This window comes from Aotus nancymaae, unplaced genomic scaffold (assembly GCF_030222135.1).
Source record: "Aotus nancymaae isolate 86718 unplaced genomic scaffold, 86718_ANA_hifiasm-v0.15.2.pri h1tg000062l, whole genome shotgun sequence".
Classification (NCBI taxonomy): Eukaryota; Metazoa; Chordata; class Mammalia; order Primates; family Aotidae; genus Aotus; species Aotus nancymaae.
Genome location: NW_026988476.1, coordinates 1,936,736 through 1,961,262, shown reverse-complemented (window position 1 = coordinate 1,961,262; position 24,527 = coordinate 1,936,736). Strand labels below are relative to the sequence as shown.

Below are 24,527 nucleotides of genomic sequence, written 5' to 3'. Positions count from 1 at the left end.
TACAGAAAGACTAAATGATTAACACTTAGCCCCTATAGAGCTCTAATCCCCACAATACTACTGTATTTAAAACTGGCCATCATTACATATCCCCCATGAGCCTCATCCATAAATAAGTCAACTTTCCAGTTCTGGACTTTGATACTACCAAATTTTATATTTTAAAAATCAAAAATTATCTAATAGATGGAATAAAATGAATAAAAACATACCACATACCCAAGCCATTTTATTTTCTATATATGTCTTATTGAATGCATTTTTTAAAATTTTTAATTTTTAATTTTTGTGGGTACATAGGTGTATATTTATGGACTACATGGGATGTTTTGATATAGGCATGCAATGTGTAATAATCACAACATGGAGACAGGGCACCATCCCCTCAAGTATTTATCCTTTGTGTTATAAACAATTCAATTATACTCTGTTATTTTTAAATGTACAATAAGTTATTATGAACTATAGTCATCCTGCTGTGCTATCAAACAGTAGGTCTATTCATTCTTCCTAACTATCTTTTTGTACCTGTTAACCATCCCCATGTCTCCCCTACTCCCCAGCTACCCTTCCCAGCTTCTGGTAATGATCCTTCTACTCTCTATATCCATGAGTTCAATTGTTTTGATTTTTAGATCCCACAAATAAGTGAGAACATGCAATGTTTATTCTTCTGTGCCTGGCTTATTTCATTTAACATAATGATCTCCAGTTCCATCCACGTTGTTGCAAATAACAGGATCTCATTCTTTTTTATGGCTGATTAATACTCCACTGTGTATATGTACCACATTTTCTTTATCCATTCATTTGTCGATGGACACATAGGTTACCTTCAAATCTTAGCTACTGTAAAGAGTGCTGCAACAAACATGGGAGTATAGGTATCTCTTCAATATATTGATTTCCTTCCTTTTGAGTATATACCTAGCAGTGGGATTGCTGGATTTTTAGGAACCTCCAAACTGTTCTCCATAGTGGTACAACCACTGTGTGCACCAACAGTATACAAGGGTTCCCTTTATCCACATTCTCACCAGCATTTGTTATTGCCTGTCTTTTGGATCAAAGCCATTTTAACTAAGGTGAGATAATATCTAACTGCAGTTTTGATTTGCATTTCTCTGATGATCAATCATGTTGAGCACCTTTTCATATGCCTGTTTGCTATTTGCATGTCTTCTTTTGAGAAATGCCTATTCAAACCTTTTGTCCATTTTTGATCAGATTATTAAATTGTTTTCCTATAGATTTGTCTGAGCTCCTTATATCAGGTTGGTGCAAAAGTAATTGCAGTTTTTGCCATTAAAATTAATGTATGAAGCAATATATTCTGGTTATTAATGGCTTGTCAGATGGGTAGTTTGCAAATATTTTCTCTCATTCTGTGGGTTGTCTCTTCACTTTGTTGTTTCCTTTGCTCTTCAGCAGCTTTTTAGCTTGAAGTTATCCCATTTGCCCATTTTTGCTTTGATTGCCTGTGCTTGTTGGTTATTGCTCAAGAAATGTTTGCCCAAGCCAATGTCCTAGAGATCTTTCCCAATGTTGTAGTAGCCTCACAGTTGGAGGTCTTAAAAGTTTTTAATCCATTTTTATTTGATTTTTGCATATGGTGAGAGATAGGGGTCTAGTTTCATTATTTTGCATATAAATATCCAGTTTTCCCAGAACAATTTATTAGAGACTGTCTTTTCCCCCATGTATGCTCTTGGAACCCTTGTTGAAAATGAATTCACTGTAGGTGTATAGATTTGTTTCTGGGTTCTTTATTCCATTCTATTGGTTTATGTGTCTGTTTTTATGCCAGTACCATCCTGTTTTAACCTACTATAGCTCTGTAGGATAATTTGAAGTCAGGTAACGTGATTCCTCCAGTTTTGTTCTTTTTGCTTAGAATAGCTTTGGCTATTCTGGGTCTTGTGTGGTTCCATATAAATTTTAGAACTGTTTTTTTATTTCCATGAAGAATAACATTGGTATTTTGATAGGGATTGCATTGAAACTGTAGATTGCTTTGAATAGTATGGACAATTAACAATACTGATTCTTCCAATCCATGAACATGGAAAATCTTTCCATTTTTTGTGTGGCCCACTCAGTTATTTGCATCAGCATTTTATAGTTTTCATTATAGACATATTTTGCTTTTTTGGTTAATTCCTAAGTATTTAATTTTATATGTGGCTATTATAAATGAGATCACTTTTTTCTTTCTTTTTAAGATGGTTCATAGTTGGCATATAAACATGTTACCAATTTTTGTACATAGATTTTGTACCCTGCAGCTTTACTGAACTTGTTTATCAGTTCTAATAGTTTTTTTGTGGAGTCTTTAGGTTTTTCCAAATATAACATAACAGCACCTGCAAACAAGAATAATTTACATCTTCCCTTCTAATTTGGGTGTCCCTTATTTCATTCTCTTGTCTGATTGCTCTAGCTAGGACTTCCAGCACTACGTTGAATAACAGTGATGAAAATGGGCATCCTTGCTGTGTTCCAGATCTTTGAGGGAAGGCTTTCAGTTTTTCTCCATTCATGGTGATACTAGCTGAGGGTGTGTCATATATGCCTTTTATTATATTGAGGTATGTTCCTTCTATACCCAGTTTTTTGAGGGTTTTTATCAGGATTTTATCAAAGGATGTTGAATTTTATCAAATGCTTTCTCACCATCAAGTGAAATAATCATATGGTTTTAGTCCTTCATTCTGTTCATACACTGCATCACATTAATGGATTTGCATGTGCTGAACCATGCTTACATCCCAGGGAAAAATCTCACTTGGTCATGATGAATGGTCTTTCTAATATATCGTTGAATTTGGTTTCCCAGTATTTTGTCGAGGATGTATGCATCAATATTCATCGGAGAAGGTGACCTGGAGTTTTCTTTATTTGATGTATCTTTCTCTGGCTTTAATATCAAGGTAATACTGGCCTCACAGAATGAGTTTGGCAATATTCCCTCCTCCTTTGTTTTTCGGCACAGTTTGAGTAGAATTGGTATTGGTTATTTAAATGTGTGGAATTCAGCAGTAAAGCCACTGGGTCCTGGACTTTTTATTACAGTGTTGAATCTTGCTACTTGTTATTGGTCTGTTTAGGTTTTGAATTTCTTCCTAATTCAATCTCGGTAGGTTGTACGTATATATGAATTTATCAATTTTTTCTAGATTTTCCAATTTATTGGCATATAATTACTCATAGCAGCCACTAATGATCCTTTGAATTTCTGCAGTATCAATTGTAATATCTCCATTTTTATTTCTGATTTCAGTTATTTTTAATCTTCTTTCTTTTTTTCTTGCCAGGTAGTCTGGCAAAAGGCTTGTCAATTTTGTCTATCTTTTTAAAAAGCAACTTGTTGGCCAGGCACGGTGGCTCACACCTGTAATCCCAGCACTTTGGGAGGCCAAGGCGGGCAGATCATGAGGTGAGGAGATCGAGACCATCCTGGCCATGGTGAAATCCCATCTCTACTAAAATATAAACAATTAGCCAGGCATGGTGGCACGTGCTTGTAGTGCCAGCTACTCAGGAGGCTGAGGCAGGGGAATTGCTTGAATCCGGGAGACAGAGGTTGCAGTGAGCTGAGATGGTGCCACTGCACTCCAGCCTGGTGAAAGAGAAAGACTCTGTCTCAAAAAACAAAAAAAAAAGAAACTTGTTGTTTCATTGATCTTCTGTATTGTTGCCTTCATTTTAATTTCATTTATTTCTGCTCTAATCTTTATTATTTCTTTTCTTCTACAAATTTTGGGTTTACTTTGCTCTTGCTTTTCCAGTTCTTTAAGATGCATCATTAGATTGTTTATTTAAAATCTTACCTCTTTTTGATATAGGAACTCATAGTTATAAACTACCCTCTGACGACAGCTTTTGTTGTGTCCCACAGGTTTTGGTATTCTATATTTCCATTATCATTTTTTCAAGAAATCTTTCAATTTCCTTCTTAATTTCTTCATTGCCCCAGCAGTCATTCAGGAGCATACTGTTTAATTGCCATGCATTTGTACAGTTTCCAAAATTCTTGTTATTGATTTCTAGTTTTATTCCATTGTGGTCAGAGAAGATGCTTGATATTATTTCCATTTTTTTAATGTTTTAAGACTCGTTTTGTGACTTAACATGTGGTATATCCTTAAGAATAATGAATGTGCTGAGGAAAAGAATGTGTATTCTGCATTCATTGGACGAAATGCTCTGTAAATATCTATTAGATCCATTATGGCTATAGTGCAGATAAAGTTAGATGTTTCTTTGTTGATTTTCTGTCTGGAAGATTTGTCCAATGCTGCAAGTGGGGTAAAGAAGTCTCCAGGTATTATTGTATTGAGTCTTATCTCTTTCTTTATCTCTAATAATATTTGCTTTATATATCTGGGTGCTCCAGTGTTGGGTGCATATATATTTAAAATAGTTACATCCTCTTACTGAATTGACCTCTTTATCATTATATAGTGACCTTTTTTGTCTCTTCTTCTAGGTTTTTGTCTTAAAATCGATTATGTCTAATGTAACTATGGCAACTCTTGCTCTTTTTTGGTTTCCATTGGCATGGAATATCTTTTACATCCCTTTATCTTCAGTCTATGTGTGTCTTTATAACGGAAATGTATTTCTTGTAGGCTATAAATCAATGGGTCTTGTTTTTTTATCTATTCAGCCACTGCATCTTTTGATTGGAGAGTTCAGTCCATTTACATTCAATGTTATTACTGAGAAGTAAGGACTTACTCCTGCCATATTGTTACTTGTTTTCTGGTTGTTTGGTGGTGTTTTCTTCTTTCCTTCTTCCCTTCCTTAAGTGAAGCTGATTTTCTCTAGAGACATAATTTAGTTTCTTGCTTTTTATTTGCTGTGTATTCATTGAATATTTTTTGGTTTGAGGTTACCATGAGGCTTGCAATTCTGTCTTATAACTCAGGGGTCCCCAACCCTCAGGTCACAAACCAGTACCAGCCCATGATCTGTTAGGAACTGGGCTACACAGCAGGAGGTGAGCAGCAGGCAAAGGAGCTTTACTGCCTGAGCTCTGCCTCCTGTCAGATCAGTGGCAGCATTAGATTCTAAGTCTTTCTACTTAGGATCAGAGTAGATATACACATCATAGTTACAATGCTATAATATTCTTTTTTTTTCAATATATACTTACTATTATGAGTGAGTTTTATACTTTCAGGTGATTGCTTACTGCACATTAATGTCCTTTTGTCTTTCTTTCTCTTTCTTGCTTTTTCTTTTTTTTTTTTTTTTCAGTCTCACTCTGTCACCCAGGCTGGAGTGCTTTGGCATGATCTCAGCTCACTGCAACCTCTGCCTCCTGGGTTCAAATGAGTCTCCTGACTCAGCCTCCCAAGTAGCTGGGACTACAGGCACATACCACCACACCTGGCTAATTTTTGTATGTTTAGTAGAGACAGGGTTTCACCATGTTGGCTAGGCTGGTCTCGAACTCCTGACCTCGTGATCCACCCACCTCAGGCTCCCAAAGTGCTGAGGCATGAGCCAAAACGCTCAGGCTATGTCCTTTTCTTTCTGATGACGTATTCCATTTAACTTCTCCTGTAGTTCAAGTCTGATATTAAAAATCCCTCAGCTTTTGTTTGTCTGGGAGAGTCTTTATTTCTTCTTGTTGCTTGAAAGATACTTTCACCAGCTATACTATTTTAGGATAAAAGTGTTTTCCTTCAGCACTTTAAATATGTCATACCATTCTCTCTTGGCCTGTAAGGTTTCCATTGAAAAGTCTCCCACCAGAGGTACTGCATGTTATTTATTTCTTTTCTCTGGCTGCTTTTAGGATTGTTTCTTTATCCTTAATCTTTGGGAGTTTCTTTTTTCTCTTCTCGTCTCTTCTATTCTTCTCTTCTCTTCTCTTTTCTCTTCTCTTCTCTTTTCTTTTGAGACAGAGTCTCACTCTGTCATCCAGGCTGGAGTGCAGTGGCATGATCTCAGTTCACTGCAACCTCTAACACCTTGGTTCAAGTGATTCTTCTGCCTCAGCTTCCTGAGTAGCTGAGATTACAAGCACACACCACCATGCTCAGCTGATTTTTGTATTTTTAGTAGAGATGGGGTTTCACCACGTTGGCCAGGATCATCTTGATCTCCTGACCTTGTGATCCACCCACTTCAGCCTCCATGCTGAGATTATAGGCATGAGCTACCACGCCCAGCCACCTGGAGGTAGTTTTCTTTGGGTTCAATCTGTTTCATGTTTTATAACTTTACTGTACTTTTGGATATTGATATATTTCTCCAGATTTGGGAAGTGATCTGTTATTATCCTCTGAACGAACTTTCTACCTCTAGCTCTTCCACCTTTTTAAGGCCAATAACCCTTAGATTTACCCTTTTGAGGCTATTTCCTAGATCCTGTTGTTGTGCTTCATTTTTTTTATTCTTTTTTATTTTGTCTCTTCTGACTGTATATTTTCAAATAGCCTGTCTTCTCACTAATTCTTCTGTTTGATCAATTCTGCTACTAAAAGACTCTGATGCATTCTTCAGCATGCCAACTGAATTTTTCAGCTCAAGAATTTCAGCTTGAATCTTTTTAATTATTTCAATCTCTCTGCTATCTGATAGAATTTATCTGATAGAATTCTGAATTTTTTCTATGTGTTATCTTGACTTTCTTTGAGTTTCCTCAACACAGCTATTTTGAATTCTTTGTGTGTAAGGTCGCATACCAGGACTGGTCCCTGGTGTATTATTTTTAGTTCATTTGGTGAGGTCATGTTTTCCTAGACCATGTTGATGCTAGTGTTTAGGTGTCTGGGCATTGAAGAGTTAAGTGTTTATTGCAGTCTTCACTGTCTGGGCTTGTTTATACCCATGCTTCTTGAGTAGGCTTTTCAGATATTCAAAAGGACTTGGGAATTGTGACCTAAGCTATATCTGCATTAGGGAGCACCCCAAAATCAGTAATGCTGTGGTTCTTGCAGACTTTAGAGTACTGCCTTGATGGCCTTGGACAAGGTCTGGGAGAATTCTCTGAATTAGGCAGAGACTCTTGTTCGCTTCTCTTACTTCTTTCTCCCAAATAGAGTCTCTCTCTCTCTCTTTCTCTCTCTCTCTCTCTCTCTGTTCTGAGCCACCTAAACCTGGGGGTGGAGTGACAAAAGCACCCCTGTGGCCACGACAACTATGCCTCTGCTGGTTCAGACCTGGAGCCAGCACAGCACTGGGTCTTGCCCAAGGCCTGCTATAACTACTCCCTGGCTACTGCCTGTTCACTCAAGGCCTTCAGACTCTACAATCAGTAGGTGACAAAGCAAGTCATGCCAGTGTCCTTCCCTTTGGGCTGGTGAGTTCCCTTAGGCCCTGGATGGGTCCAGAGGTGCTGTCTGGGAGTCAGGGACTAGAATCAAAAACCTCAGAAGTCTACCTGATGTTCTACTTTACTGCAGCTAAGCTTGCACGCAAACCACAAGATGCAGTCCTTCCCACTCTTCTCTCCTCTTTCCAAAGGCAGGGAGCCTCACCTCATAGCCACTGCCACCTCAGGCCACAGGGATTACTGCCAGACCACAACCAATGTTCCCTTAAGAACCAAGGGCTCTTCAGTCACCTTGAGGTGAATCTTGACTGGCCTAGAATTCATCCTTCAGGGCAGGTCCAGAAATGCCATCCAAGAGTCAACTCCTAGAAGTGAGGACCACAAGAGCCTGCTTGGTGCTCTACGCCCCTGTGGCCAAGCTGGTACCTAAGGTGCAAGATGAAGTCCCCTTTACTTTTCCCTTTTTTTTTTTTTTCCAAGCAGATGGAGTTTTGCTTTTTTTTCAACATAGTTGGGAATGTGCTGAGTCTCACCTAAAGCCAGCACGTCTCAGAGGCTCACTCAAGGCCCTCAATGTAGTACCTGGGTATCAACTGGCTATTCAGGGCCCAAGGGCTCTTCAATTAGCAGGTGCTAATTGAATGCCAGCAGTGGATCCTTCCCTTCAAGGCAGCAGGTTCCCTTCTGGCCTAGAGTGTGTCTAGAAATGCCATCCAAGAGCTAGGGCCTGGATCGGGGGTCTCATGCTCTGATAAATACTCTATCCGACTGTGGTTGAGCTGGTATCCAAGATGCAAAACAAAGTCCTCCCCACTCTTCCCTCTCCTCTCCTCAAGCAGAAGGAAGATGTCTCTTTTAGATCCATGAGCTTTGCAGCTTGGAGTAAAGGGAGGGGTGATGCCAGCACTACCTTAGTCACAGCTGGTGCCTCAGTAGGTCTTGTGACCCCAGCCCACTGTCTCTGGCCCAGTTCTGCCCTAGTACTCACCTAAGAGTTGCAGTCCTTGTGGCCTAGACTGCCTTTCAAGTTTACTTAGATACCCAGAGCACTTTAGCCCACAGTGGTGACATTTGCAGGAACTCAAGTTCCAACTGCTGGGATCAGCAATTCCCCTCTGGCTAGGGCTGGTTTAAATGCTCCCTCCATGGACAGGCATCAACTAAATTTGGTCTGATTTTTCTTTCTGCTCTAACAAGACAGCACTGAGTTCAATGCCTCACAATTGCTGTGCTCTCCCTCCCTCAGCACACAGAAACACTCTCCGCACCATGCCACCACCACCAGGCGGGTGGGGTAGAGGCCACATCAGCAATTCAAGATTGCCCTTTCCACCTCTTCAGCACATCTTTCATAGATACTGAGTTAAAACCAGGTACTATGAGGGCTCGCTGGATTTTTGGCTCTCATAAAGGTGTTTTTATGTATAGATGGTTGTTAAATTGGTGTCTTTGTGGGGACAGACAATCAGTGGTGCCTTCTATTCCAACATCTTATTCCACCTTGTGAAGGCAACTTTGAAACTGGATTTCTAAATATTATTCTAATATTGAGGCATGCCCTCCCTTGAGAAATGAAATAGTAAAATGTATTAGTTTACTAGATTAGGGGAGTCATTCTATATTCTGTTAAGAATTCAGGATATCAAACTTTGGGAAGAATCCTGTACTTTCTTGATTTATTGCTGATATGATTTGGCTCTGTGTCCCCACCCAAATTTCATGTTAAATTGTAATTAATCCCCAGGTGTTGGGGGAGTGGCCTGGAGGGAAGTGATTGAGTAGCGGAAGCAAACATCCCCCTTGCTGTTCTCATGATAGAGTTCTCACAAGATCTGGTTGTTTGATAAGTGGGTGGTGCTTCCCTCTTCCCTCTCTCTCTCTTCCCTGCCACCATGTGAATAAAGTCTTTGCTTCCACTTATCCTTTCACCATGATTATAAGTTTCCTGAGGCTGCCCCAGCCATGTAGAACTGTGAGTCAATTAAACCTCTTTTCTTAATAAATTACTCAGTCTCAGATAGTTCTTTAGACCATTGTGATAACAGACTAATACACTTGCCATCATATCCTAGTATCAGTCAATAGGGGCAGGAATCATTGAAAGAGCTATCTGTGTTATGGAAGAGTCAAGCTTTCCACCCTCATCCCTATGCATCAAAAGCCACACATGCATCACTCTAGACCATCTTTGTCTCATTTGTCTCTCATCCCAGCCACCACTATGGCTACCAGCTCTACATGGGCTCTCAACTGAACAGAGGGGACTACATGACAGCACCTTGCTTCAGGCCTATATATTGTGTGTCTCTTACCTCTCATCAAAAGCTTCCATGTTGACACCAAAGTTTGGGATATCACCAGATATCATGGGACCTTGCTGGGCACTCACACATACAGTTGGCCCTCTGTGTCCATGGGTGCTAATCCATGGATTCAACCAACTGCAGATGGAAAGTACTCAAAAGAATAAAAAAAGGATGGATCTGTACTGAACATGTACAGACTTTTTTCTTGTCATTATTACCTAAACAATACAGTATAACCACTATACACACAGCATTGTATTAGGTATTATAAGTAATCTACAAGTGATTTAAACTACGTAGGAGGATGTGCATAAGTTATATGCAAATACTATACCATTTTATGTATGGAACTTGAACATCCAAGGATTTTGGTATACAAGGAGGATCCTGGAACCAATCTCCCATAGATACCAAGGGACAACTATGCACAACTTGGAAATGTAGGCAAGTTAATATCTCTGGAGGTGTGCCTTTGGCTAATGGAAGATGGATACCATTAGATAAGTCTTTCCTTCTTCTCTCCAACAGACTGTATCATGTATAGGACCTGGAGATTATATAGCCCCATGCAGTCAAGTGATCTGTGACATTTAGTGACAGCCACTTTGGTGACACATCTTTATATTGGCTCTCCCTCCTTTCCTTCTTCACTATAGTTTCTCACTCCCTACTAAATTAGTAGTACATAGGGCTCTGTTTTCTGGGGAAGCCAGCTTAAGCCACTCCACCCCTCAAAAGAAGTTTGTGGTTTTATACTGCAAGAGAGATTCCCAGAGCTCATTAAACTGCAAGCTACTATTTCTGCTTTCTTTTCCTTAATTGAAAGACCTTGGAGGCAGAAGAATAAAATCAAAACTTTACTGCTTCTTCATTCACTACTTCGCCTAACCTATTACAAACATCAATCTTCATAATAAATAGTCTCAAATGAGGTCTTTGCATTAGTAACCACATACCATTTCAGGTTGACAATGAGGATGGTCTGAGGAAAGAATCATGGTGTATACTGACCTATCCCAGAGCTGCGATTCTGAACAGTGACCCTTTCATGATGGCTCAAATTCAGGTCCCAAAAGATTCTACCTCTTTTAAGTAAGTAGAGCAATGCTGAATATCTCAAAGCTAAAAAACAAGACTGGCACTGTCCTATCATACTGAAACAATCTGAGAAATCATTTCATCCATATAGCATAATTCCCCAAAGTCAAATTATTCATTATATAGATTATTTTCTTTCTTCCTTTTATTTTTAAGAATGAAGGGCGGGGGGAGCAGTACAAGATAGCCACTCAGATATGTCACAAAGATTAACCACTAATATAATGGCTTAAAGCTGCCTTTATTATTCAGGAAAATAAATATGTTTGCAAATTAAGTTCTCTAAGATAACAAAGCAAAAAAGTAATTATGCAGCTAAGATAACATAAATTTAGCAAGAGTGAACTATTTACTCAACTAAGAATTATTGTACATATACTGTACACTGAGTATTAAAGAAACAAACCAAGCAAAAAAAGCCTCTGCTATATGGACATTGCATAGTTTAGTAAGTGACATAAAAAATTTAAACAGAGGAGAGAGATCCAAGATGGCCGACTACTAGCAGCTCAGGATTGTAGCTCCCAGTGAAAGCGCAGAGAATGAGAGGATGCCACACTTTCAGACGAATTTTTGTTGCTCACGGACCAGGAGATTCCTAGCAGAGGAGCCCCACAGGTCGCCAGAGTGACTCTTGTGGCTGGCACAGTGGTTTTGCCAGCGCCTCGGCGTGGTAGTTCTTGGCGCAGAGTAAATGGGACTGGGTCCCCTTTTGGTTGAAGTTTGGAGCTCCGGGAAGGCAGAGTCACCTATTTAGCTGATTGAAAAAGGGACTCAAGAAGGAAGCCAGACCGGAGATTCCCAGACAGAAAAGCACCACGAATCTTAATGCTGCTGTTTTAGCCAGTGCAGTGGGTTGCTCAGATTCCAGCGCTGGGAATCAACAAGTTGGACGTCCACTCAGAGACCTAATTTGAAAGTCGGTAATTACAAAGATGACAGGTGGATAAATTTACAATGATGGGAAGAAACCAGGGTAAAAAGGCTGAGAATACCCAAAATCAGAATGCCTCTCCCTCTACAGGGGATCACAGTTCCTCATCAACAAGGGAACAAGGCCTGATGGAGAACAAGTGCATTCCAATAACAGAACTAGGCTTCAGAAAGTGGATAATAAGAAACTTCTGTGAGCTAAAAGAACATGTTTTAGCCCAATGTAAAGAAACTAAGAACCTTGAAAAAAGGTTTGATAAAATCCTAACAAGAATAGACAATCTAGAGAGCAATATAAGTGACTTAATGGAACTGAAGAATATAATACGAGAATTCCGCAAAATATGCACAGGTTTTAACGGTTGAATTGATCAAGCAGAAGAAAGGATATCAGAGGTCGAAGATCAACTTAATGAAATGAAACAAGAAGACAAGATTAGAGAAGAAAGAGCAAAAAGGAATGAGCAAAGTCTCCAAGAAATATGGGACTATGTGAAAAGACCTAATTTACATTTGATAGGTGTACCTGAATGTCATGAAGAGAATGAATCCAAGCTGGAAAATATTCTTCAGGATATTATTCAGGAAAACTTTCCTAACCTAGTAAGGCAGGATAATACTCAACTCCAGGTAATACAGAGAACACCACAAAGATATTCCTCAAGTAGAGCAACTCCAAGACACATAATCATTATAGATTCACCAGGGTTGAAATAAAGGAGAAAATTCTAAGGGCAGCTAGAGAGAAAGGTCAGGTTACCCATAAAGGGAAGCCTATCGTAATCACAGCAGATCGCTCAGCTGAAACCCTACAAACTGGAAGAGAGTGGGGGTCAATATTCAATATCCTCAAAGAAAAGAATTTTCAACCCAGAATCTTATATCCAGCCAAATTAAGCTTCATAAATGAAGGAAAAATAAAATTTTTCACGAACAAGCAAGCACTCAGGATTTCATCACCACCAGGCCTGCTTTACAAGAGCTTCTGAAAGAAGCTTGGTGGTGATGAAATCCTGAGTGCTGGAACAACCAGTATCAGTCATCCTAAAAACTCACCAAAAGGTAAAGAGTATCTCCATAATGAAAAATCTATATCAACTAATGGGCAAAATAGCCAGCTAGTATTAAATGACAATATTAAACTCACAAATATCAATATTAATCCTAAATTTAAATGGATTAAATGCCCCAATCAAAGACACAGATAGGCAAATTGAATAAAAGTCAAAACCCATCGATATGCTGTATCCAGATCCATCTCATAAGCACACAAAGACTCAAAACAAAGAGTTAGTGGAAGACTTACCAATCAAATGGAGAGCAAAAAAAAAAAAAAACCAGGAGTTATAACTTTCGTCTCTGACAAAATAGACTTTAATAGTAACAAAGACTAAAAGAAACAAAGAAGGACATTACATAATGGTAAAAGGATCAATGCAACAACAGGAGTCAATGATCATAAATATATATGCACCCAATATAGGAACACCTAGATACATAAGACAAGTTCTTAATGACTTATAAAGAGACCTGGACTCCCGCACAATAATAGCAGGAGACTTTGACACCACATTGTTAATATTCAACAGATCAACGAGAGAGAAAATTAACAGGGACATCTATGATTTGAACTCAGACCTGGAACAAGTAAACTCAGTGAATATTTATAGAATTCTTCACCCCAGGTCCACAGAACATACATTTTCCTCAGTATCACATTACACCTATTTTGAAAGTGCCCACATAATTGGAAGTAAATTATTCTTCAGCATTTGCATAGCATTTCACAGACTTAAATGAAATATTGGTTGGCTGTTTGTTTGTTATTTTCTTCCCTTATTCCTTCCTGTCTCTGCTGTTAAGCACAATTATCGGCATAAAAGAGGTTTTTAATACCTAGTATTAGATTGCATTCCAGCCTGGGCAATAGAGCAAGACTCCTGTTCTCTCTCCCCCTTTCTCTTTCTCTTTCTTTCTAAAAAAAAAAAAAAAAAAAAAAAAAAAATTAAACAGATCATAACACAAAAATTCCATTCTTACAACTACAGTATGAAGACTGAGGACTCAGAAAAAGCCTCATGAAAGAAGAAACTTTAAAACTGAGATCTCTTGTGGGGGACAGAGGACAGTAGAGGTGAAAGGCATTTCAGGTAGAGAAAATAAAATATGTGAAGATCCTGAGACAGCACAGAGGTTGACATGTTGCATAAACAGGCCACTGTGACTGGTGTTCACAGAGTACATGGCAAGCTTATTGGAATGGAGGCTATAGAAGGAGGCAGTAAAAGGGACCAGATTATGCAGGGCTTTGTAATTTCAATCATGTTACACAGTAATACTGGTAACTATAACATTAACAATTTTTAATTCTATCACTTTTCATGAGATGAAAAGGGATAATACAATTTTATTACAATTGCTAGGCTAGTTAAGTTTCTTTCTTTTTTTTTTTTTTTTTTTGTCTCGCTCTGTTGCCCAGGCTGGCATTCAGTGACATGATCTTGGCTCACTGCAACCTCCACCTCTCGGGTTCAAGAGATTCTCCTGCCTCAGCCTCCCAAGTAGCTAGGACTACCAGTGCACACCACCACACCCAGGTAATTTTTTTTTTTTTTTGTATTTTAGTAGAGATGGGGTTTCACTGTGTTGCCCAGGCTGGTCTTGAACTCCTGAGTTCAGGCAATCTGCCCATCTCAGCCTCCCAAAGTGCTAGGATTACAGGAGTAAGCCACCGTGCCCGCTGGCTAGTTAAGTTTCTAAACTGAAAATTAGAGGTTAATAGTCAAGTTTCCTAATGAAATATCACTATTCTCTTTTCTTCCAGTTCTATAATAATTGCCTTTTAAAGAACAAGATAGAGTGATATCAGCAAGATTGCTGACTAGAAGCCCCTGGCACTCATCCTCCTCATAACGACAGCCAGAACAACAAAGAAATAACTACATTTGGATACACCACCTCCACAACCCTATCCCCTCAACCAGGATCAGCTGGGAATCAGGAGGAATTTTGCCCTATAGTGAGGAGGTAACCAAGAATATCCCACTAACCCCCATCAAAACCCTGGACACCTACAGACCTCACCACTGTGGTCTCCTGCAGTCCTCAGAGGCATTAAGCCCAGCTGAGGGAGCCTCCTGCAGTCCACATATCTGTGATACCCCAAAGAGGAGCCAACAGTATGCCCTGCCCTCTGTGGCTCATGAGGCTACTGTACTAGCCATCTTAAAATTGCAAATATTTGGTGAGTGTCTCCAGAACCACCCTAGCCTGGTGGACTAACACCCACAAGTCATGCAGCAAATAGCTGTTACACCCTTTGGGACCTCCATGCTTTGGATAGGAATGTGATCTTACATGTTAACAACTTTAGCAACACCCCTAGATCTCTTCTCTGGAAGGAAACAACAGAGTGACTTCAGGAATGACTAGAGTTTACTCTCATTCTTTAAGCACTTAAATTACCTTTAAGAAATCTCAGTCCTAGGAGGCTGAGGCAGGAGAATTGCTTGAACCCAGGAGGCGGAGGTTGCAGTGAGCCGAGATCGAGCCATTGCACTCCAGCCTGGGTAACAAAAGCAAAACTCTGTCTCAAAAAAAAAAAAAAAAAGAAAAGAAATCTCAGTCCTGGGCCAGGTACGGTAGCTCACCCCTGTAATTGCAGCACTTTAGGAGGCCAAAGCAGGAGGACTGCTTGAGTCCAGGAGTTCAAGACCAGCCTGGACAACACAGCAAGACCCCATCTCTACAAAAAATTAAAAATTAGCCAGCATGGTGGCACATGCCTGTAGTCTTGGGAGGCTGAGGTGGGAGGATAGCTCGAGCCCAGAGTTTTAGGTTCCAGTGAGCTATAATGGCACCAATGTACTCCAGCCTAGGCAACAGAGTACCACTCTGTCTCAAAAAAAAAAGAAGAAGAAGGAATATTAGTTCCTTCTTCGCAGTTTTTATCAGAGATTATAAAAAGTCATTTGCCCCAGCTGATTTTCCACACTTCTATCTTATAAGCCAGCATACACATTCATTCTTAAACCTGAAAAAAGCTTACTAACTTCAAACACATAGAGCAGAAAATCCTGCCATGAGTGTAAAATTACTATCGCACAATAGAAAAGACAAGTGGATCCTACTCAAAATCTCTAATAAGCACTGTGTCATCCTCAATAAAATACCTGACATATCAATTTCAGTAAACTCTCTCCGCAGGTCTTAAAATTTTCCTACTTTATTAGCTCAGTGCATTTAAAGACTCTTAAGTAAAACTAAGTTGTAATAAATTCATTCTGAAATGTATTCTGAAAGTGATTTTTCATTAAAAAAACTATGAAACAAAGCAGATATTTCTACTTATAGGAGTCACTTTAGAAAACTTACTGAAAATTCTGAACATCGTCACAAAAAGAATATTACTTTGGTGAAATGCAGCAACACGTCTCTCTCTTGTGCAATGACCATTTAATATTCATTTGCCATTTCAACTGAAAACCTTAAATAATTTCTAGGACTATAATTTGGCTATACTATAATATGAAATTTGAATGTGACATTATTTAGAAAGTTAAAATGGAGGAAAAAAGTGGTATTTGTTCTTTTTTAAGAAAAGGTTATATTCATGTTTAGATGCTAGTTTCTCCACGGACACTTAGGTTTTATTCTAAATCCCACTAGCTTCCCAAAGTAACCAGTCATCTTCAGTCATCATGTCAGCTTGTTGATATTTCTGCATAATGTCCTTTCTACAAACTGGCTAAATTTTCCATTACCATAATTTTGCATAACATAGAAAAATCACCATTGTCATTTTAAGCTGACAGAAACATTCTCGGCCTGAGAAACCCAAAACTATTATAAACTTAAAATCTTCTTTAATTACTCTTTTAAAATTGAACAGAAAATTTCTCTTGGTAATGAAGGCTAAAATGTCTTAATTGCAAAAAGTGTTGTTTTTCTACGACTCCCCCCAACCTCCCAAAAAAAGGAATGAATAGAATGTGGATAAATGTTTGATCTGCCAACTGTAACACATCGTTTTAAAATGAACACACTGTCAAAAACTACATTGTCATACAGCTATTTAAATCATAAAGAGAAAGGCAATTCTGAAGTCCCATTGCTTGCAAGGCTGTCCAGCTTAGTCTAAGAACAGAGGAACACCTATAAAGGTGGGATTCAGTTCACTGGTCTAACTCCCCAAAACCTGAACTACTGAAAACAAGTCTTTCATAGTTTTTCTTTATTGTTAATTAGGTAATTTTGTATTGCATTGTGTTTTCTATAATAGAGAGTAGAATAGGATAAATTAACATGATAAAATGTAGAAATGTCAAAATGATGCCAACTAGTGGAATGGTGGAAGGTTTTTTTAAGATTCAAAAGTAATTTATAAGTTGGGTTTTAAAGATTCCACATTCTTTTAAGTGAACACTTTAATCCTTCAGTTTTTTTCTTGGAGGACTTAAGATCAGCTTGTCAACAAGTGGGTTTTTTTTTTTTCAGCCTTTCCAAGATTTCTGGTACCTCATCTTTGCCAGAAAGCCTATTTACTGGCAGCCACTTTGCAAACATCAAATTTAAGATTACAGCTTCAGTAAAACAAGAAGAAAGAAATTAAAGTTCACGTCGAGTATTTATGTTGGCATATACCAAGCAGACTACTTAAGAAAAGAATGACACTGAGGGCTCCATTTTGCCATTCTTCATGTTCTGCATGTATTTGTTTTCATATAACTTTAATCAAGAGACAAATTATAATGAATCTATAATTTAAAGTATACAAATCTCATTACTCCTTCTTGGCTCATGTCATATATTCGCAAACTAAGAATGTGTTCCACTAAAAAAGTTAAGAAAACAGAAACTAAAATAACAACTTTTTAAGTTTATGTTTCATGAAACAAAAGTGGATGCTTGCAATATACTACTGCTAGGATCAATTTTAACATCACTGGGGAGAATGTTTACTGTCTCATAAAGAATTATGCAAATTGGCTCCAACAACTAAACACAAACAAAAGCACCTTAAATGATATAAACAATGCCAAATTAACTTTTAGTAATAAGAAAATAATACTTCTATTACCTACAGAGACAATCAAATAAATACCCAGTAGTAAATATAGTAATTTTTGTCTAGAACAATGGAAAATAGAAAGCCCAATAAGAAGCAAAAAATTATTCAATTTTATACTCATAATTACAAATCAATAAACCAATTTCCCATAAAACCATTCTTTTTTTTTTTTTCTTTGAGACAGAGTCTCACTCTGTCACCAGGCGCTAGGCTAGAGTGCAGTGATACAATCTCGGCTCACTGCAACCTCCGCCTGCCGGGTCCAAGTAATTCTCCTGCCTCAGCCTCCCGAGTAGCTGGGACTACAGGCGCATGTCACCACGCCCAGCTAATTTTTGTATTTTTAGTAGAGACGGGGTTTCACCATGTTGGCCAGGATGGTCTCGATCTCTTGACCTCGTGGTCCACCCGCCTTGGCCTCCCAAAGTGCTGGGATTACAGGCTTGAGCCACCGCGCCCAGCCCATAAAACCATTCTTTTAAAAAATTATTAGTTTTTCCAATTCCTTTTTTGTTTTCTCACTTTTGTGTGTGTGTGTGAGACAGGATCTTGCTTTGTAGTCCAGGCTGGAGTACAGTGGTGCAGTCATGGCTCACTGCAGCCTTGACTTCCTGGGCTTAAGTGATCCTCTTACCACAGCCCCCTGAGTAGCAGGGGATACAGGTGTGAGCCACCATGCCCAGTTTTTTTATTTTTGTCTTAATATGTTGCCCAGGCTGGTCTTGAACTCCTGGGCTCAAACAATCCTCCCACCTCAGTCTCCCAAAGTGCTGGGATTACAGCCATGTGAACCACCGAGCCAAGCCAATTCGTTTTTTGATAATAACATTTCCTTGTTTTTAAAGCTTTTGATAGCTTTATGCTTAAAATCCAATAACAAGAGCAGTAAATATTAAAGAAGTATTAAAAAATTACTTCTTTCTAGTAAAGAGGCTGGGGAAAGAAAATAATGTTTGGGGAGCTTTTATAACACCTTAAAACAAATCTGACCAAGAAATCTGATTAGAGAAAATAATTTTCATCTCTTCTAAACACAAATATATTTTCTATTCAAATAAATCCATATGTCCACGCATTTAATGTAAAGAGACAATAATGATGATCTATCATTTTTGATCACTTACTATGTGCCAGGAAGTCTGCTAAATGCATTATATTTATATTAATCCTCACAGTAGTTATAACTATTTTACATATGGGGGTCTGAGGCACAAAGAGATTAAACAATTTACTCAAGCCATAGTAAATGGATGGAGCTGAGATTCAAACCCAGATGACTAGTACCTTGTCTGATTTCTTTTTACATATATACTTTTTTATTTTATTAAAATTCAGTACTCTACATGTTCAGAGAAACCTCTCTAGTAGTGAATTACAGAATTGATTCCTGAAACTATAGTCTTCCATGTCTGCTTTCTGAATCAATATACAGCAGATCCTCCAATAAAATTGTTTTCTTTCAACATCATTTTGTTGTAACATTAATAAAGAAAAAAAATCAATTTCCAGCCATGGCCACAGTCTTCTGTGGAGTTTGCATGATCTCCCCAGGTCTGCATGGGTATTCCTTGGGTTCTCTGGTTTCTTTCCACAACCCAAAGCTATGCACACTAGATGAACTGCCGTGTCTATATGGTCCCAGTCTGAATGAATGTGGGTATGTGAGTGCACCCTGCAATGGAATGGCCTCCTGTCCAGGGTTGATTCCTGCCTTGTGCCCTAAGCTGCCAGGATAGCTCCAGCCACCCCCAACCCTGAACCAGAATAAGTGGGTTGGAAAATGAACGGATACAAATGATTGCCAAATAAAAATTAGTGGGCCAGGTGTGGTGGCTCACACCTGTAATCCCAGCACTTTGGGAGGCCGAAGCGGATGGATCACTTGAGGTCAGGAGTTCCAGACCAACCTGACCAACATGGTGAAACCCCGTCTCTACTAAAAATACAAAAATTAGCTGGATGTGGTGGTGTGCTCCCAGCTACTCGGGAGGCTGAGGCAGGATAATCACTTGAACCTGGGAGGCAGAGGTTGCAGTGAGCCAAGATCACATCACTGCACTCTAGCCTGGGCAGCAGAGTGAGATTCTGTCTCAAAAAAAAAAAAAAGTAGTAAAGTATACGATAATCATACAATGCACAATAAATGATGCAGTAAGAAAGGGCTCAATGATCTGCCATATTGGTTACTGCTGAACCGCATAGTGGTAGGAGATACTACTTACAAATTTCACTTTGCAAACACCTATTCCTCAATTTCACCCACCACCACTATGACTGCTTTCACTAAAAATTGTGTAAATAATTATCTTATTTTTATTAATCTTTCTTAAATGTATTTGTAGCGCACATTTATTTCATTGTTTAATATTAGAAGTGTTTTGAGTCTTTATTCAGCAGTTTGGTGAAGTTTTGTGACCAGAAATATGCCATAGGAACTTAACTCTTATTTATATCAATTAACTTACCTATTTCACCTAAAGTCACAGTTTCCAAGAATCTACTAACTTAAGTGAGGACCTATACTACATTGTGTATAAAATATTCATTGTATCTGGCATAATGTCTGGCACCCAGTAAGTACTAAATAAAAATGCAACTGTTATAATAATATTTATCTCTTCTTTACTCACTCTGTGATAATTCCGGATTTCCTTTCAGATTCATCATCTTTGGAATTGAAGGTCCATACACATCCACATCTAGCAAACCAATGGCCTTGGACTGTAAATAAATAAATAAATAAAAATAAAAAGCAAAACAAAAACACTTTATCATAAGATTGTTCCCACTCTTCTCAAAGATGAAGTATATAGCAACAGTAACCCAAGTATAGAAAATAAAACTGGCAAAATATTCCAAATCATAACCTAAACTTTCAAAGCAACAGTTAAATAAAAGAGCATAAATTGCTTAGAGTCTTTACTGATTTACTAGTATCATCTAAATAACTGACTAGAGAAATCTACCCTATAAGCTTTAATACTGTAGTTCAGGTCTCTCATATAGTCTCAAGCAGACTAAGACCTTTTTGATCTGAACATAAGTTTGAGAACAAATTATATGCAAACAATTTCAAGATAATGATTTGTGATGGCAAGCAAAACCCCAGAAAGACAAAGCATTAACTTTTGGAATGCCTGTCTAACACACCAAAGAAGACAAAATAAAAAAAAGATCAAAGAAAACAAGGCTATAATAAAGCAAGTGAGAAATTCTAATGCAGATCTGGGATAAATGAGATGGAAGCGCCAACAAGGATACTGGCACACCTAACACAGAGACAACCTCTTACATGCAAGTCACAATTAAATACTCAACGTTAGAGGATTCAGAAACAACTAAAACTGTTTTCTTTGATGATGCATCCAGCTGCTGAAGGACAGGATGCCTTGTCTGGTCTATTCGCTGGCTGTCAATTAATCAGCAGCTTAGCCAAGGAAAGGAAAACAAAATTCACTATTCAAAAATATGTCTCTTTTTTTCTTCTTCCCCTCTCTTCTTTCTCTTTTGATAGATGAAATAAATCTGTTATTGGTTTTGTTTATCTATAAGTAAACAGTAACACAATATGTCTTAGAGTTATGTTTCATCAAGTCTTACAACTTTCCTACTACTCTCCTCATATCCTGGCAGAATAAAACTCTTAACCCCTCAACAAAATTTTTTGAAAAACTGAAGCAATCGCTCATCTTCCATGTTACCTATTTCTAGACAAAAAGAAAATTACTTTTTAAATATTGTTATCTGGTTCCGATGAATATACAAAATAAAATAAATCTAACATTTGTGTTCCCAACTTTATGCTGACTAAAACTGTAGTTTAAAAAATATATATATGTGTAATCCCAGAACTTTGGGAGGCCGAGATGAGCGGATCACAAGGTCAAGAAACGAAACCATCCTGGCCAACATGGTGAAACCCCATCTCTACAAAAACACAGAAATTGGCTGAGCGTGGTGGCGCGTGCCTGTAGTCCCAGCTACTCGGGAAGCTGAGGTAGGAGCATTGCTTGAACCCAGGAGGCGGAGGCTGCAGTGAGCCGAGATTGCGCCACTGAACTCCAGCCTGGCGCCTGGTGACAGAGCAAGACTCTGTCTCAAAAGAAAAAAAAAAAAAAAAATATATATATATATATATATATGTGTGTGTATGTATGTATGTATACAGATACGTGTGTGTGTGTGTGTGTGTGTGTGTCGCTCTCTCTTCTGTGTCTCTCAGTGTCCTCAGAGGAAATAATGAGATTAATATATGCCTCCGTGAAAATCTCAGCTTTATATAAAATAAATGAGAAAATAGGAAGGATACTTGATTTTTAATAGAATGGTGGTATATAAAATTTAAGTTTAATGCATTTAGGTATTAGCTTTAAGAAGGGAGGAACAGTCAATGAGAAATTTGACCAATTTAAATATATTTTTTAAACCACGAACAGAAGAATTTAGTTAAACTAAAACAATTACTATGGACAAAAAGATTTTCAAATAAGGGGCCCTAAATCCTTTAGAAATATGGCTAATTGTTACTATCATATAAAATTCTGCTAATGATATAACTATCTTCCCAGAATTTTATCTCTTTTCTGTATTTTTGTGATACCTTCAAGAACTAAAAACTACCAGAAAATAATAATAAATATCAATAAAAACAAAAGCTATTTTAAGATTATCTTTCCTTGTTCTTATTTATATCAATGCTGGTTTTACAACAGCATGAAGGGGGTTAGGTCCTAAGTTTCAAATTGATCTTCTAACAATACCTGTCAAGTAAAATAACAGCTTTTTAAGTTTATGTTTCCATGAAACAAGAACATAAGTAAGTGTTCTAACTAATATAAGATTGCTAGGGCCAATTTTATCATCACTAGATTTTCAAGTTTCCTTCAAAATGCTAGGAAAGATCTATCATCTGTCCTGCTTCTAGAAGAAAACCAAGCTTGCCTAAAGATGAACTCTTTTTTTTTTTTTTTTTTTTTTTTTTTTTTTTTTATTTATTGCATTTTAGGTTTTGGGGTACATGTGAAAAACATGCAAGGTTGTTGCATAGGTGCATACGTGGCAGTGTGATTTGCTGCCTTCCTCCCCTTCACCCATATCTGGCATTTCTCCCCATGCTATCCCTCCCCAATTCCCCACCCCCCCGCTGTCCCCCCCACTTCCCCACAACAGACCCCCATGTATAGTGCTCCCCTCCCTGTGTCCATATGTTCTCCTTGTTCAACACCCGCCTATGAGTGAGAACATGTGGTGTTTGATTTTGTGTTCTTGTGTCAGTTTGCTGAGAATGATGGTTTCCAGGTTCATCCATGTCCCTACAAAGGACGCGAACTCATCGTTTTTAATGGCTGCATAATATTCCATGGTGTATATGTGCCACATTTTTCCTGTCCAGTCTATCATCGATGGGCATTTGGGTTGGTTCCAGGTCTTTGATATTGTAAACTGTGCTGCTATGAACATTCGTGTGCATGTGTCCTTAAAGTAGAACGATTTATAATCCTTTGGATATATGCCCAGTAATGGGATTGCTGGGTCAAATGGAATTTCTATTTCTAGGTCCTTGAGGAATCGCCACACTGTTTTCCACAATGGTTGAACTAATTTACACTCCCATCAACAGTGTAAAAGTGTTCCTATTTCTCCACATCCTCTCCAGCATCTGTTGTCTCCAGATTTTTTAATGATTGCCATTCTAACTGGTGTGAGATGGTATCTCAATGTAGTTTTGATTTGCATTTCTCTAATGGCCAGTGATGATGAGCATTTTTTCATATGCTTGTTGGCCTCATGTATGTCTTCTTTTGTAAAGTATCTGTTCATATCCTTCGCCCACTTTTGAATGGGCTTGTTTGTTTTTTTCTTGTAAATCTGTTTTAGCTCGTTGTAAATTCTGGATATCAGCCCTTTGTCAGATGGGTAGGCTGCAAAAATTTTTTCCCATTCTGTTGGTTGCCGATTCACTCTATTGACTGTTTCTTTTGCTGTGCAGAAGCTGTGGAGTTTGATTAGGTCCCATTTGTCTATTTTGGCTTTTGTTGCCAATGCTTTTGGTGTTTTGGTCATGAAGTCCTTGCCTACGCCTATGTCCTGAATGGTTTTGCCTAGGTTTCCTTCTAGTGATTTTATGGTGTTAGGTCTTATGTTTAAGTCTTTAATCCATCTGGAGTCAATTTTAGTGTAAGGTGTCAGGAAGGGGTCCAGTTTCTGCTTTCTGCATATGGTTAGCCAGTTTTCCCAACACCACTTATTGAACAGGGAATCCTTTCCCCATTGCTTGTTTTTATCAGGTTTGTCAAAGATCGGGTGGTTGTAGATATGTTGTGTTGCCTCCGACACCTCTGTTCTGTTCCATTGGTCTATATCTCTGTTTTGGTACCAGTACCATGCTGTTTTGATTACTGTAGCCTTGTAGTAGAGTTTGATGTCTGGTAGTGTGATGCCTCCTGCTTTGTTCTTTTTGCTTAGAATTGACTTGGCTATGCGGGCTCTCTTTTGGTTCCATATGAAGTTTAAGGTGGTTTTTTCCAGTTCTGTGAAGAAGGTCATTGGTAGCTTGATGGGGATAGCATTGAATCTGTATATTACTTTGGGCAGTATGGCCATTTTCACGATATTAATTCTTCCTAACCATGAACATGGAATGTTTCTCCATCTGTTTGTGTCCTCTCTTATTTCGTTGAGCAGTGATTTGTAGTTCTCCTTGAAGAGGTCCTTTACATTCCTTGTTAGTTGTATTCCTAGGTATTTTATTCTCTTTGTAGCAATTGTGAATGGCAGTTCGTTCTTGATTTGGCTCTCTTTAAGTCTGTTATTGGTGTATAGGAATGCTTGT

General features: G+C 38.3%; 1 protein-coding gene across 2 annotated transcripts in view; it reads right to left on the bottom strand.

Annotated features, from left to right (window-relative positions):
* The window catches only part of NUBPL (NUBP iron-sulfur cluster assembly factor, mitochondrial), a 282,020-nt gene that overhangs the window by 216,475 nt on the left and 41,018 nt on the right, over positions 1 to 24,527 (bottom strand). For both annotated transcript variants that reach the window (XM_012468600.3, XM_064365771.1), the window contains one exon: positions 20,326 to 20,416. In XM_012468600.3, the coding sequence (XP_012324023.1) occupies positions 20,326 to 20,416 (91 nt within the window). The remainder of the gene's footprint in view (positions 1 to 20,325; positions 20,417 to 24,527) is intronic.